Source organism: Kryptolebias marmoratus, linkage group LG17, assembly GCF_001649575.2.
Source record: "Kryptolebias marmoratus isolate JLee-2015 linkage group LG17, ASM164957v2, whole genome shotgun sequence".
Classification (NCBI taxonomy): Eukaryota; Metazoa; Chordata; class Actinopteri; order Cyprinodontiformes; family Rivulidae; genus Kryptolebias; species Kryptolebias marmoratus.
The window spans coordinates 21237575-21252011 of record NC_051446.1 but is presented as its reverse complement, the minus strand read 5'-3'; the positions used below and the strand labels follow the sequence as shown (position 1 = coordinate 21252011).

Below are 14437 nucleotides of genomic sequence, written 5' to 3'. Positions count from 1 at the left end.
AAAAAAAATAATAAAGAAATACAAATTCACACATTTTTTCCTCATATCAATTGTTAATGTGTCCTTTAATTTGAAAGTTTGGAAGCAAAATTTGTGAATGGCTGCCAACTATCACGTGTGCTACAGAAACAGCCGAAATGAAAGAAAACAGGTCAACGATAGCAACACCCATCGAACAGCTGTTTGGGATGCTGAAGTCCAACAATCTTGATGTCTTGGTTCATATTTACAATCAGATTTGTTGAGTAAAGCACACAGATAGGTTTTTAATACAATGTGAAGTGAAACAGAGTTGAAAACGAGGTGAAATTCATCTGTTTTTCTGGAAAATTTAACCAATGAATTAACCCAAATTTTTTTGGCTGTGCTACGAAAGACCACTTTTCAAATGTTTCAGACTGAAATTTATTGTCATCTTTTAAAATTTTATAGCAAATTTATTCTTATATTTCTACTTAAGCGTCTTTTTGATTCTAAGGTTGTCCGATTTGGCCATATTTGTTTACTTATTGATGTAGTTCAGGATAACCTTTTTTATGTTTTTTTTTTAAGATTAACCTCAAACTACCTATGTAAGAATATAGACTTCTCATAATGAGGGGCTGTTATGGAAGCAGAAACAAGCAAAAAAGCTGTTTAATGCCAACCCACAATGACCAATTTTTCCATTGCTTGAAATGTCCATTTCTTGAAAAATAGAGTGGATTATTTTTAGGTCCAATTACACATGCAGCACAAAGTGAGAGTATTTGAAACCTGGCTCCATGGCAACATCTCTGACTCAGTAACCTAGCTGGTGCTAACATCTTTCCATTGTGTCCATTAAAGAGCCAAACTGTGTGCATTAAAGGGGTTGTGTAAAGTTGCTCTTCCTGTTTTTGAAAATAGATTTTTTTTTGTTTGTTCCTGTGTCCATGCATTCTAAAGACAGGACCTAACATCGTATTAGGAAAAGCTGAAGAACAGTCTCTGACATTACCCAGCATGATAATATATAATGAATATACAGCCAGAAGGTGATGAAATAATTTGGGCTGATAGGTGGAGATGCGGGATTAGATTTGAGGAACGCACATGCAGGGAAGCCATTTTGATATGACACAATAGATAAAGATGTGAACTGATATTTAATAATGGCTGAATTGTATTTAGCTGTGCAACTTTACTGGTCCTGGATCTTTGTGCTCGTTCTCTGTCATAGCGCTTAATGTGTTCATTTCCTACCGTGTCACGTTAAAATCACTGTTATGAAAGTAAAACGGTATGAGATGATGGAGGTGTGCAGATGCATTGGCTGCAGTACAGTGTGATAAAATAAGAGATGACATTACCACATGTTGTAACAGGAGAGCAGAACAGGAAGAACAGGACATAAAGGGCATAACTGACAGCAGTGAGAGGCAGGTGTTACAAAGTTGATCTGATTATAAAACCAACCTAATGACTTCAGGGAGTTATGTAGGTGTTTTTTTTATTTTAATATGATTGGTATTTATCAAACCACATGATGTTCCCTATCACTAATTACACCAACATCGTCTTTATTGATAAATGTCAAAAATGTTACCCATTTTTACACATAAAATGTCATTGTCTTGTTTCTGTAAAACAAAATAAAACAAAACAAAACAATGTTTGTTGCTTGCTGCCTTCATGGGTGGGTGATAATGTAATTCCCTGTGTCCGTGTGCGTGTGGTTGTCTGCCTGTTAGCAAAATATTTCATGAACCAGTGGATGGATTTATTGAAACTCTAAGAAAGAAATTATTGAATGTACATCTGCAACTGATTACATTTTAGAGTTAATTCAATTCAAGATGGCTGTCACAGCTAATCCACTTTAGCGAGCACAAAAGAGGCTTAGTCAGTTTGAGATATTGGGCCAAAATGTTGTGTGGTAGCAGCTGAAAATCATTTCTATTACATACTTAAACCGTGCCAATAGTTCACTTGAGATCTTTGTTTAAACCCTTGAGATGGAGCGATACGCATTCCTTTGAAATGACATACTTTTTTAGGTTTAAATACAAAAACTGATTAATATGTAGAATCTTAGACCTTTTTAATAAGATTTTAATCAAGTTACAATTAACATTTTCAAACCAGTCATAAAAAAGGAACAGAGAATAAACCCTGTTGCACCAGTTAGATGCTGTTCAGTGTTTTATTTTCTGATATATTCACCTCATCGAAGAAAGCTTCTTTATTACACAAAGAAGTTGACTTACATGAACCCCCGTATTACCTCATTTCCCTTTTTAGTAAAAAAAAAAAAAAAAAAGTTGAGCTTGACATTCATTCCAGGGTCAAACGACCAGGTGTTTTATCACCATTTAAGACACAAAGCTACAATTACCAGTGTCTAATCATGACGGAACGATGGCTTGTTGCCTCCGTTCATAACCTTTGCGGCTCTCATCCCATCTGGGCTCCAATTAAAACTTGAGTCACAAAACAGTAAATCAGAAAATTGTTTCCGAACAGAAATTATTTCTCAAGATAGAAATTAAATTTCTGCCAACTTTGAAATTCATGTATCTTTGTGCTGTATTTTTCTCCTGCATTAAAAACAACTTTATGTGGTTTTAGTGACAAGGATTAGTTTTAGGAAAAGCTGTGAGGTGTTCTGCCACCAGCTAATCACAGACTGGACATTTTACAACCTAAATCTGCCAAAGTTATTAAAAACAAAATAAATTTTATGTCCATATAAATTCATTAGGTGAGACAAAACTGTTTCTCCGAACACGGATTATTGGATTTGCACTGATTATCTTTCAGGAGCGCTCAAATCATGTTCAGTCTAAAATGACTGAAATAAAAAATATAGAAACAGGCAATAAATAAGGGTGTGTATTTCTCTATTTCAGTGCATATATTTAGATACACATGATAGGAAACAGTAATGGAAAGTGTTTGAAAGAAAATGATTCACTTGGTTTGAATGGAATATAATTTTTTTGTGTCTTCACACAAATTAAATCACATTTATGTTGTAAATAATGACAAGCCATTTTAATAAATTTAGCATTTTAGTGACTTTTAAATTGATATAGTATTTAATAAAATATCAAAGAATCACAGGTGTTATTGTAAAAAAAATGCATGTGAATTTAACTGTTTGACTTGTCCTGACAAAAATAAAACAGGCAATGATTGTTGGAATTGATGCTATAAAGATAACTATTTATATAAATATGTATTTTTAATCAAATCTAAATAATTTTCATATGGTAGATGCGATATTGTCTTGTTAATCATACCATGCCAGTGGGCTTGTTGTGTCTATTTCCCTCAGAGTGGGGATTATCAGCAAGTGTGCTGATTACTAACGAAATAAAGTGGTATGTAAGAAACTTGTAACAAAGACTATGGAGGGCATCTTGTGGCAGTGACGTTACAACAAACAGAACCCTCATAGTAATCTAAAGAAAACCAAATAAAGTATTTAACAGAAGCATAAACACAGACTGAGACATCTGTAAGATCAAAACCTAATAGGATTAATGCTGAATTAAGCCGTCAACTAATTTGTCATTTTTATTTAATTCCAGCAACCAAGTACCAATGAGGTTACATCTTTAACATTAAATTCTGCTTTTCGTTTGTATCAAATAATCTTTACACCTCGATAATAACATCATCACTGGTCTCATGCTGCTTTTTAAAGCTTTTAAAAGAACAGAAAAAAAGAACCAATAAAAACTGCAGAGATTTTTTTTATTTAAATACCTAAAGGTAGCTACAAATTAAATATATTTAATCTGAACTCTTTATGTTACAGTATTTCATGTAATCAACATAATCTTTTATTTACTGATTTAAAGGGATAGTCTGTTGATTTTTGAAGTGATGTTTTGTCAAATACTTATCAGTAATTAGAAACTTATCAGCCAAAGGGTGCGAAGTTTGGAGAAAAGGGCAAAAGTCTTCATTCAGGGAAGGCTACTGGCTAGCCAATTAAAGGCTCGTTGTTTATCATTTTTCAGGCTTTTAAAACAACTCTTTCTCAAAAATGACATAACAATGTGAAGCCAATATATAACCTCTGCATCTTTGAACGACATTTGTTTAGTATGTTGCTCTTTCCTCTCCTGAACGAGGTCCGTGTTACTCTGTGACTGTAAGTACGCTGAGCATAGGCTGCAAAAAAGTCCTGCATGTGTCAAAGGTGCAGAGGCTGCAAATGTATGTAAAAGACCACCATGTTGTAAGAAAACTAGAATCTGAAGGAAAAAAAAAACAACTGAAGCCTGCTTTGAATCAGCACACATTTTAATGTAATTGCTTTTGCCAAAAAAAGAATTTTATTAAACATTTATTTACTTTTTGTAAGTCAAACTGTAAAGTTTTCTGTATTTTTTCTTTATTTCTAAGCCAGTAGAGAACAAAAAAAAGAAAAAGAAAGAAATATGGGGATCTGATTAGAGGAGGAGGAAAGAGATGAGGAGAGATGGGTATGGAGGGAGCGTACCCTCCTTGTGGCTGCTGCAGTGCCGTGCAGGAAGCCGATTCATCACCACCAAATAAACTACGGAGCGAGGAGGAGAAACAGAAGTGCAAGAGATAGAACACATACACTGGAGTCAGCATGCAGTCTGTCATCTGCTGCCTCCTGTTTCCTCCACTTATCACTCTCTCCTTAACACACACACAGAGCACAGACCTGTGTCGCTCGGGCTGAAACACACTCAGCTGTTCGGCCTCTAAGTGGATGTTTGTCTGAGCTCAGTCGAAGCCTAAGGGACGATGTTATGTCAATATTATCTTTCAGCATGCTGAATGGACGCGCTAACAGTGCTTCCCTTTAAGTTGAACAGTTTTGAGCTTTTGTTCTGGTAGTTTTCTGTCCTGCTCTGCCTCTCATTTATCACTCAAAATCACCAAAGCAGAGAGCTTACTCATTTGTGGCTGTTGTGAAAAACAATTAGCCGTAGCTTGCCTGAAAGCCAAGCTGAGCTGCAGGCTTCAGTGTGGATTCTCTACAGTGATTTTTATCGCAAAGGCAGAGAGATGTTGTTTTTGCCCTGTCTGCGTGTCTGTACCGTTAGCAAAATATCTCATGAACCACTGGACGGATTTCAGTGAAATCACAGAATTGACATCTACAGCTGATAAACATTTGGACTCAGCCCAATTTAAGATGGTCGCCACTGCAAACCAATCTTTGCAAACACAAAAACGGCGACAACTCTGTCAATTTTTTCAATATGTGTTTAAACCTTTACCATTAACTATTAGACTCTAAATGTCTGTTGGCAAAATATCTTCTGAACCACTGGATGGATTCTAATGAAACTCTCAGAAAATAATTAACCGATGTACATCTACAACTGCTAAACATTTGGTGTCGATCCATTTCAAGATGGCTGCCACAGCTTATCGACTTACAGAAAAATGGCTATAACTAAGTTAATTTTATAGGTACTGAGCTAAAACTAAATGTTGTAGTAACTAAGAATCAATCACAACGCATACTTCAAGTGCTAACAGATCATAGAAGATCAGAATATCTCAATATTACATGAGAATGAGTATCTATGTGTATAAAGGTCTGATCAGAAAGGCTATAACATAAAAGACAGCAAGCGAGCAGCAAATGTATATGAAGTTATTTGAATTTGTGACTTTTTTCAAGCAGAACTTGATTGACCACAGTGCATCTGCAAATGTAATCTCACTCTGCCCTGAGAGGAGTTCTGAGATTTAATTAAAGATTGAACCCAACTGAAAGCATGTAATTGTGTTTAAAGTGAAATATGAATCTAAATCCTTGGTTTCTGCAGTTTACTGTGGGGTCGACACCAGATCTGCAGAATCGTCTCTCCCATGTGGAGATCAGATTAATCGAGTCCAATCAAGAAAAGCTCTGCGCAAGAATAGATGAATGAGGCTGAGGTTGCCATGGCGATACCTGAGCCTGACAGTGCATAGGTAACAGAAGCTGTAACAGCCTGTTTGAGCTCTGATGTAAACCAAATATATCAAAGAGCGGCTTCATTACTGTAAACTAAATGGAGGCTTTCTTTTTGCAGACACAAAGTGGTTTCTTCTTCATCAGCCTCATCCTTCCTGGTGCAGATGCTATTCATGCTCTGTATTTACTTCAGCGCTTTTTCAGTTAATAACTTTAAAACGAAATCCGGCACTTGGAGATAACTTTCCTGTTGAAACGTGTCATCACTTACGCTTTTAATTGCTTTTTCTGATAGCTGCGCACCTGCAAAAAATAACCAGGCTGTATGTGGTGTTACCGTGGCAACCGCAAGCTTTCCTGTAATGAAACCAAAGGCTTCACAGAAGCAAGTATTGCCAATTGGCAGCGATTTTGGAAACGCCTCCAGGTAGTTATGTTTGGGTAAAATGTGCCCCTTTTTCTCAATGAATGAAAAGAGAAGCATAACTGCAGTTTTAATCGGCTGTATGTACAGAAGCTCCGCTCAGTCTGAGCTGACGTTTTCTCTAAAATGAGGCTCAAAATGCACTTTTTTTCACCCACACATTAAATAAAACTTGAATTCATTGTGGCCAGGTCAAATGCCTTCTAAGTAACTACCTTCGTGAAGTAATTTCTGCACTGATGAAACTGACATGAACCTTTCGTGTTTTCCATCGTCAGTTCGGCACCACAATCTATTTCCTGCAGAACTTTAATGTTTTTCGATGGAGGAATAAGACTTTTATATTGCTCTTTTTTTGTCCCTAACCGAACTCAGCTACATGATATCTAAGTGTTTAAAAGTGTTTAAAATTGACATCTGTGGTATTTTTTTATTGTTTGTGTTGTTCGTAGCTAAAAAAAATCAAGCAAAGCATCAAACAAAGCAAAGTATTGCTTGGTGAATAAATAATTTAATAATGAATGAATAAATGCACTAAGTTCCAGTAAATAAACAGTTAACGTACACGGTTTGTCTTTCAGGTTTTGTGGCATCTCGACATCTTCCGCAGAAGCTTTCGGCAGCTCACCACTCATAAGTGCATGGAGGACTCATGCATCTTCTGTGCTTTAAAGGTAAAACCATGTTTGCTCCTCTCCTGGTCTAACTGTAAATATTACGTGTATATATGACCCTAAGCACCCATAAGATCTCATGTTATCAAATATATGCAGTGTTGTCTTGTCTGAATATGGGTGTTAAAAAATATGCTGGACAGCTAGCCGTTAACGCCGGCTAGCTAACCCAAGTTGTAATTATCTAAAAGGGCAGAATTGTTCTTTTTAACTTAACTTTTTAATAGCTTTAATTCAACAAATTAGTTATTTTAACCAAATGTTAGAGTAGAAAACTTAACCTAGTATGCTGGGTCAACCCTGCTGAGTAAAAAAATACCCGGCTCGGTCCAAATTTGACCAAGCAGGCTACAAATCGGGTTGTTTTTAACCCAGCAGCTTTTACTGTGCATGAACAATAGTCTGAGAGGAAATGTATCGTTTTCAATTCAAAAATACTTTATTAATCCCAAAGGGAAATTAAATAAAGCGATAAGAAAAAAGTTTACTTTAAATTTTAAACACACTAATTTTTTTTTCTTCCCTGATTCCAAAATAAAGTATTTATATAGACCTCTGTGTATATATAATATGAGATACATATAATCTCCATTTATACATATTTGTTCATCTATCTACATATATCTATATTTATATATAATATTGAAGATAGTACAAGAAATCAGACCATCTGAAAATAACCAATTTTAATTTTCTTACTGTTTATTATTATGTTTTATTATTCTAACTGTAAATTTCTGATCCCATGTTGCTGCTGGTTTGCATTAACATTTTTAACAAAACTCATTTGAAGGAGAACAGCTGCTGTAGTTTTTTATGCAAGTTCCCCCCTCTCCCCCATTCTTGCTTGATATCAAGTCTACAAAATGTTTTTCTTCCTAAAGCAGCAAATGTTTTTGGTGGATAACCAATCTGGAGTGCATGTGGGCTAGTTTTTATGGCGCCTTGCTGTTGTATTGATGCAGAAATCAGATTGTTTGGCACCTTTTCTGCAGAAGTAAACTCTTTCTGTGAAGACTATATCTGGATGGTAACATATGTTCAAAACCTGAATTAATCACTCGGCTTTTATAACGTTTTAACTAACATATGTGTAACTATTGGTGCCATTTTCACTAAAAGTGATTCCTGCTACATAATTATGTTTTATCTCTTTGCTTAAAACATTGACAATTAAAGTAATTTATTACTCAGTTTCATCTTTTTTCTTTTGTAAATAATGATATTAAGCATTGTGTTTATGAAAATTACCCAGATTTTTGCAAATTTAGGTAAATAAATGTTTTTTTATAAGTTGCCAAATCAAAAAATCTTTAAAACTTGTCTTTCTCAGAGTCTTACAACTCTTTTCTAAAGGTCTGAGGCACTCATGACTACTCTTTTTAAACCCACCTGTTGAACCCGTTACTAGTGATACATTCAATTTAATGTGTTTTTAAACAGTTTCAACCTTTCCCTGTTTATGCTGCCCCTGAAACTAACTGGTTGCATTTCGCTTGAATACCTCGTGAGACGTTAAAATGCAGCCCTTGAAACAACCACTGCACTTTAATTCAAGGAACATCTAATTATATTTTGGTGATCAAAGACCAAGCTTGTTGTTATTTAAGCCACTGGAACTTGATCAACCAGGAATGCCTAAAAACATCTCATCAGCTAATGCTTTGCTTCAGTCACCGTAATCTGAGTGAGAGATGAAACATGATAGAAATATCTACTGACACACAGCGGTTCCAGTTCGACTTTTGTTTTTTAACATATTTATTGCCTCCTGGCAAAAGGCAAATGAAATTATTTTTGCCAGTGTGCGTTTGTGTATTTGTTACCAAAATATGTCATGAATGGCTGTACACATTTTGATTAATCTTGCAGAGAGTAACCGTTGGATGTACAGCTACAAATGATTGCGTTTTGGAGTTAGCCCGACTCAAGACGGCTGCCTAGACAACTGAGCTAAAAAACATAAAAATGACTCTAACCCAGTTCAATATTGGCCTAAAAATTGGAGTGGTAGTTGCTGAGAATCCCCAACACATATTCTGAGCACTTCTAAAATAAGCAAGATATTTGTTTAAAATTTTGACATTAATTATCTGGATACAACTCTGTCTGACTGTTAGCACAATATTTCATGAACCACCGGATAGATTTTACTGATCAGTGGATATACTTGTACTACTGACTAAACTTTAAACTTTAAATCTAATTCAAGATGGCTGCCACAGCCAACTGATCTTAGAAAACAACCCATACTCTGAGAATATCTTGCGATATTGTGTGAGATTGTGAATTATGTTATTTTCAAGGTTTGACCAAAACGGCCACAACGCTGTCATTGAATGAATGACTGAATGAAATGCTAGGCATCCTGTTTTTATTTCCTTTTCTTAATAGCATTTCCTTAATTTTACTTCACTGATAGATCAAAAAGCCTGAAACCTACATTTGAATGCAGCTATCTTACTCGTCTTCACATTTTATTCCAGCCAGTGCATCTTAACACTTTGTACAGCAGAGCAGGTTGAATCGCACTTGCGTTTTAGCAGCTGCTGATACAGCGGAAGATTAAGATCTGTAACATCATGAAACCCTCCTAATGAGAGAACCTTATGCGGCTCCACTCTGGCCATTTGTTGCATAAGTTAACAACGGGTATGTGTGTCTTCCTGAGAGGAGGTGTGTGATCCACACTGATGTCGCACTGCACATGTGCAGCCAATGTGTGTGTTCCGCATGCCGCTCCGTCTCCTGCGCTTCTCCGGTAATTAATTGGCTGAGGCGAAAGTGCTGAGCCAGCACGGCCCACGCTGGGACGCTGAACTGAAAACACACAAATCTTTTGTGCATGCCAGCCGTGCACCTTGAGGTATTTGATGTACATGTACACAGGATTGTGTGAGTCATCTGTGGGGGTAGAAATCAAAAGTTTTGTCACAGTGTTTAACACTCACATTTCCCTGTCAGGTTTTATTAACCACCCTGCCAACTAACAGCTGGAAAATTGCACTTAGTCTGTATATGTATCCCCCACCACGCTGACAAACATTAAAGTCTGAATAGCTGAGCAAGACACATCAAATTAAAATCATAGTTTAGATTTTTTTTTGTTTCAGGGTTCTGTGGAAAGGTTATGAACAACTATCTTACCTGTTTTAGATTATTTTTATGCTGCTACGGTCTTATTAAGTCACCAAACAGGTTTTTCTTCACTATTTTATGGATTCCTAAGACACTCTCTTATGTTCTCACTAGCTTTACAACCCCTACCTGGCACAGTTTTCTTGAACTATGTCGGGATGCAACCACTGTAGCACTTCCAGTGCAGTCTGGGCCACTTCCTGCTAATATTTCTGCTGAACTAACCGTGTAATATAAAATATATGGCAGCATAAAGGTTTACAAAGTAGCATTTGCATGAACCACTACTAAAGTTTTGAAAATCCACAGGAATCCACTTTGGTCTTTGCCCTGTTTGGACCAACTGTTAGCTTGTCAAACTGGTTAGAAATAACATGTTTCTTCAAGCTTGAGGTTGTTCAAAGAGCTATCTACAACAGATAAGATATTAATCAACCTAAAAAAAAAACTGAACTTTTGCCTAAACTTTAAAGACTTGTTCATTTTAACAGCTTTTTTTTGGGATCTAAATAACTTGTTTGTTTGTTTTCTGACTGTGTGTGAATTTGCTTATTTTTTGTCTGCAGAAAATTAAGCCTCTCGCTGTCGTAGTAAGTTCAGAGGATGCTTGTAGCTATCCTTCTAGAAATCACTGCAACACTTTATCTCTCTCAGCATCAAATAGTTTCACACTTACAAACACACTTTAGATTCAGATACCTGAAAACACACACTCACGTACACTTCAATAACCAGGTGGGGAGAGGGAGAAGAATGAAACAGGAGCAGGTGAGAGGAAAGAAAGCAGAGAGATGAATGAATATTGGAGTTGTTTCTGTCATCACACTCATGTGCAAACAGACACACACAAGAATACACACAAACTCACCTCTCTTACTCGCTCCGCCTCATCCCTTCCTCTCCTCCTCCTCCTCCTCCTCACCTCCCTCCCTCTCTCTGTAGGGTATATTCCCCCTCCATTCTCCTTGGCGCAATGCTGCAGTCAGCACAGACACCATATCACGCACACACACACCATATTGCTCACACTTTTCTCGCTTTCACACTCATACACACTCCTCTCCGTCAGCACGACTGCATTACCTTTTCCCATTGCCAAGTCTCAGCTCGCACTGATGAAACCTATTGTTTTATAGCGTTTTCACACCATTACGATCACAGCCATTTTCATAAACTGCTTCGAAAATGTCACCTGAAATATAAACAACTGAACTCATCACAAAAAGTCACAACAGTCAGTGACTTTATTTTCTGGATGCAAATGTTTAATTAATGAATTAGTTACAGATTTTGACATAAATTTGGATTAAAGCTAAACATTAGTTTTAGTAAAGGTAAGACTTGACAAACCTTAGTTGGACTTATTGTGTGGTAAATTGTAGGTATTTTAAGACAACCCTCCAAATCAAACAGCTCATTGGTTTTGAGTTTGTAAGTAAAATATGAAGAATTACATTTGGCAATTAAGACACAAAGTGAGGTGAACATTTTCAACTGTCTTTCCTTTGCCTATAAAACATGGGTCAGAACTACTGTACTTTTCATTTCCATGATCTTTAAAGTTAAGGCTCCCTATTTGAAGCAGACTTTTTTTCCCCAGATTGAAAGTGGAAAAAGCTAAATTATCGCTCTTCAAAGATTTGGAGAGATACCCATGTTTTATCAACCTTTTACTTAAAGAGTTTGTTAGGTCAATCTGCAGTCTTCCCTAAACAAAGCCACTTATGAGCTCTCTATTTAGCTGTGTGAAACTCAGGGAGTTTCTTTATCCAATAACTCCTGTTTCATGTTCACTTGTTTTTCTGTCTTGACTTCCTATTCATCCAGTCATTTTCTGGATGGATAGAAAACCCATTACCAGGTCGTGGAGGAAACAGGTTCAGGAGGGAAACCGAGACATCCAAGTCCAGCTCCTTCTGGGGCATCCTAAGGTGTCTTCCAAGCCAGAGAGGATATATATTCCCTCCAGTGAGTTCTAGGTCTGCCCTGAAGTCTCCTTCCAGTGGAAGGTGCCTCAAAAACGTCCATATGGAGGCATCCTTATTAAATGTCTGAACCACCTCAGCGGACTCCTTTCAATGTGGAGGAGCAGCGGCTCTACTCTGATGTTCCCTGGATGACAAATCTATCACCTAATCTTTGAGGCTGAGCCCAGCCACCAAATGCAGGAATCTCATTTTAGCCACTTGTATCCAGGATCTCTTTCTTTCATAAAATAAAACCTCACACCTCATGACCTTAGTAGAGGGTTGGTACGACCCGTAAAGCTTTTTCTTTGCCATGACAGACTGAACTAACGTCTTCGTTTCTGAGGATGAGACACTGATCTGTCTCCCACACCATCCTACCATCGCTTATGTACAAGACTACACGACACTTGAACTCCTCCGCTGGAGGCAGAGACTCATCCCCACCCGGAGGACGGATTCCACCTTTTTCTGGTTTAGAATCATGCTTTTAGGCTTAGAGGAGCCGACTCTCATCCCATCCACACCCAGCACACGCTGAAGGTCATGTCCTGAAGACTCCGACAGAACCATATCGTCTGCAAAAAGCAGAGATGAGACCCTGAGGTCCTGAAACCAGAAAGCTTCCTCTACATGACTGCGCCTTGAGATCCTGTCCATGAACACCACAAACAGGATCAGAGACAGCTTTAGCAGAGTCCCACCTGCACCCTTTCCGGTAGCTCAGAATGTGTGTTGAGGACTTCAAATGTTAATGAGCTGTAGATGTACATACGAGGAATTTCTTTGAGAGTTTCATTAAAATTAACCCAATGGTTCCTGAGATATTTTGCTGACAGACTGATAGGGTTGATGCCAACAGTTGATGGCAAAGTTTTAGATACAGATATATTGTGATTTATTAGTTCCTGGGATATGTGGGGATCAGTCCAAGCTACTGCCACACCACATCAGTATAGCCATTTTTGTCCTTTATAAGGTCAGTTGGCTGTGGTGGCCATTTTGAATCAGGCTGGCTCCAAAAGTTAAACAGCTGTAGACAGACATCCAGTGATTAAGTTTCATTAAAATCCTTCCAATGTTGCTACAAAAGTAAATTAACCCGGACAGGCAAAAACATTATCACTCCTTCATCTTTGGCATCAGGCAATATTAACAGACTTTTCTGAATTGGTGGGAGTTATTGTGGGTCTGAACACAGCAGAGTGACTTTTGACTGAGGCTGTACAGAGAAATGGCTTTCTCCAGGTTGCCGACGGACAGAAATGACCTACTTTTTTGTCTGTAAAAAATCCTCCACTGAAAACCACACTTTTTTTTTGGACTAATACTAACTCAGCCCAAAACAGGAATAAACCTGAACTGGCTTGACGTTTCTGAACAGCGGTTGTTGCTCTGCTGGTTTCCATCGCAGCAGTAATTTAGTCACTGATGAGATGGCTGGCCTGAAAAGCAGCAGGTGCTCTGTGTCCTCGGGACTTTAAAGAACTGTATCAAGTGAAAAATATTCCCACACAGTCACAGTTCATCATGTGTCATTGCTTTCTGTCCAGAGTGGGTCCATTTCAGTTCAGCCTCCAGAAATCGAGCCCACAGAAATGTGTCTTCAGCTGTCTTGTATTTATTCTTTTCTGGTTTATATTTTTCCATCAAATACTGATCTGTCTTTCACTGAAATGATTGAAACCTCACATTAGGGAGCATGATGTAACAAAAACTAGATGTTATGAAAGTTTTATTGTACAATCAGTTTTGTGACGTAACCTCATGCAATCAAATGTGATACAAAAAAATGATTAAAACTGACACAAAAAGACCTCTGGCAGTGGGTTTGAAATGTGTTTTAGTGGATATTTGGTTGAAGCTGATAAAACTGTATCAACATAATTACAATTTGACTACAGAACACAAGAAAAACAAACTATTGTTTGAATAACACATTTTATTCACCTAATTTTAGGCTCCCAGAAACTGAAAATTGAAAAATTAAAAAACAATTAACTGTGAAAATAACTCACTACTCCTTAAAAAAGTTGTCAGTTCAACTCTTAAACTAAAGAAAACATACAGTAATAAAACCTTAGATATTTTACAAATACAAAAGCATTACAAAGATTTATAAATAAGTTTGTGGTTAAGATAAACAACATAACAAAACAGGATAAATAACAAATGACAAAAAGTGGTAAAAAGAAAAACAGAATTTTTGCTGATAGACAGACAGAACTGACTAATGGTTAATGGCAAAGTTTTAAAAGCAGCTCTTACCTGATTTATTTTCTCTTGGTGCATAAATTGAGGATCACTCTCAGCTACT

General features: G+C 37.0%; 1 protein-coding gene across 3 annotated transcripts in view; it reads left to right on the top strand.

Annotated features, from left to right (window-relative positions):
• LOC108246282 (inactive ubiquitin carboxyl-terminal hydrolase 54) overlaps window positions 1-14437 on the top strand; it is a 62869-nt gene that overhangs the window by 17478 nt on the left and 30954 nt on the right. For all 3 annotated transcript variants that reach the window (XR_003040267.2, XM_025010768.2, XM_017435228.3), the window contains one exon: window positions 6923-7015. Coding sequence is in view for 2 of the 3 variants with exons in the window: in XM_025010768.2 (XP_024866536.1) it covers window positions 6923-7015 (93 nt within the window). In the remaining variant the exon portion in view is untranslated. The remainder of the gene's footprint in view (window positions 1-6922; window positions 7016-14437) is intronic.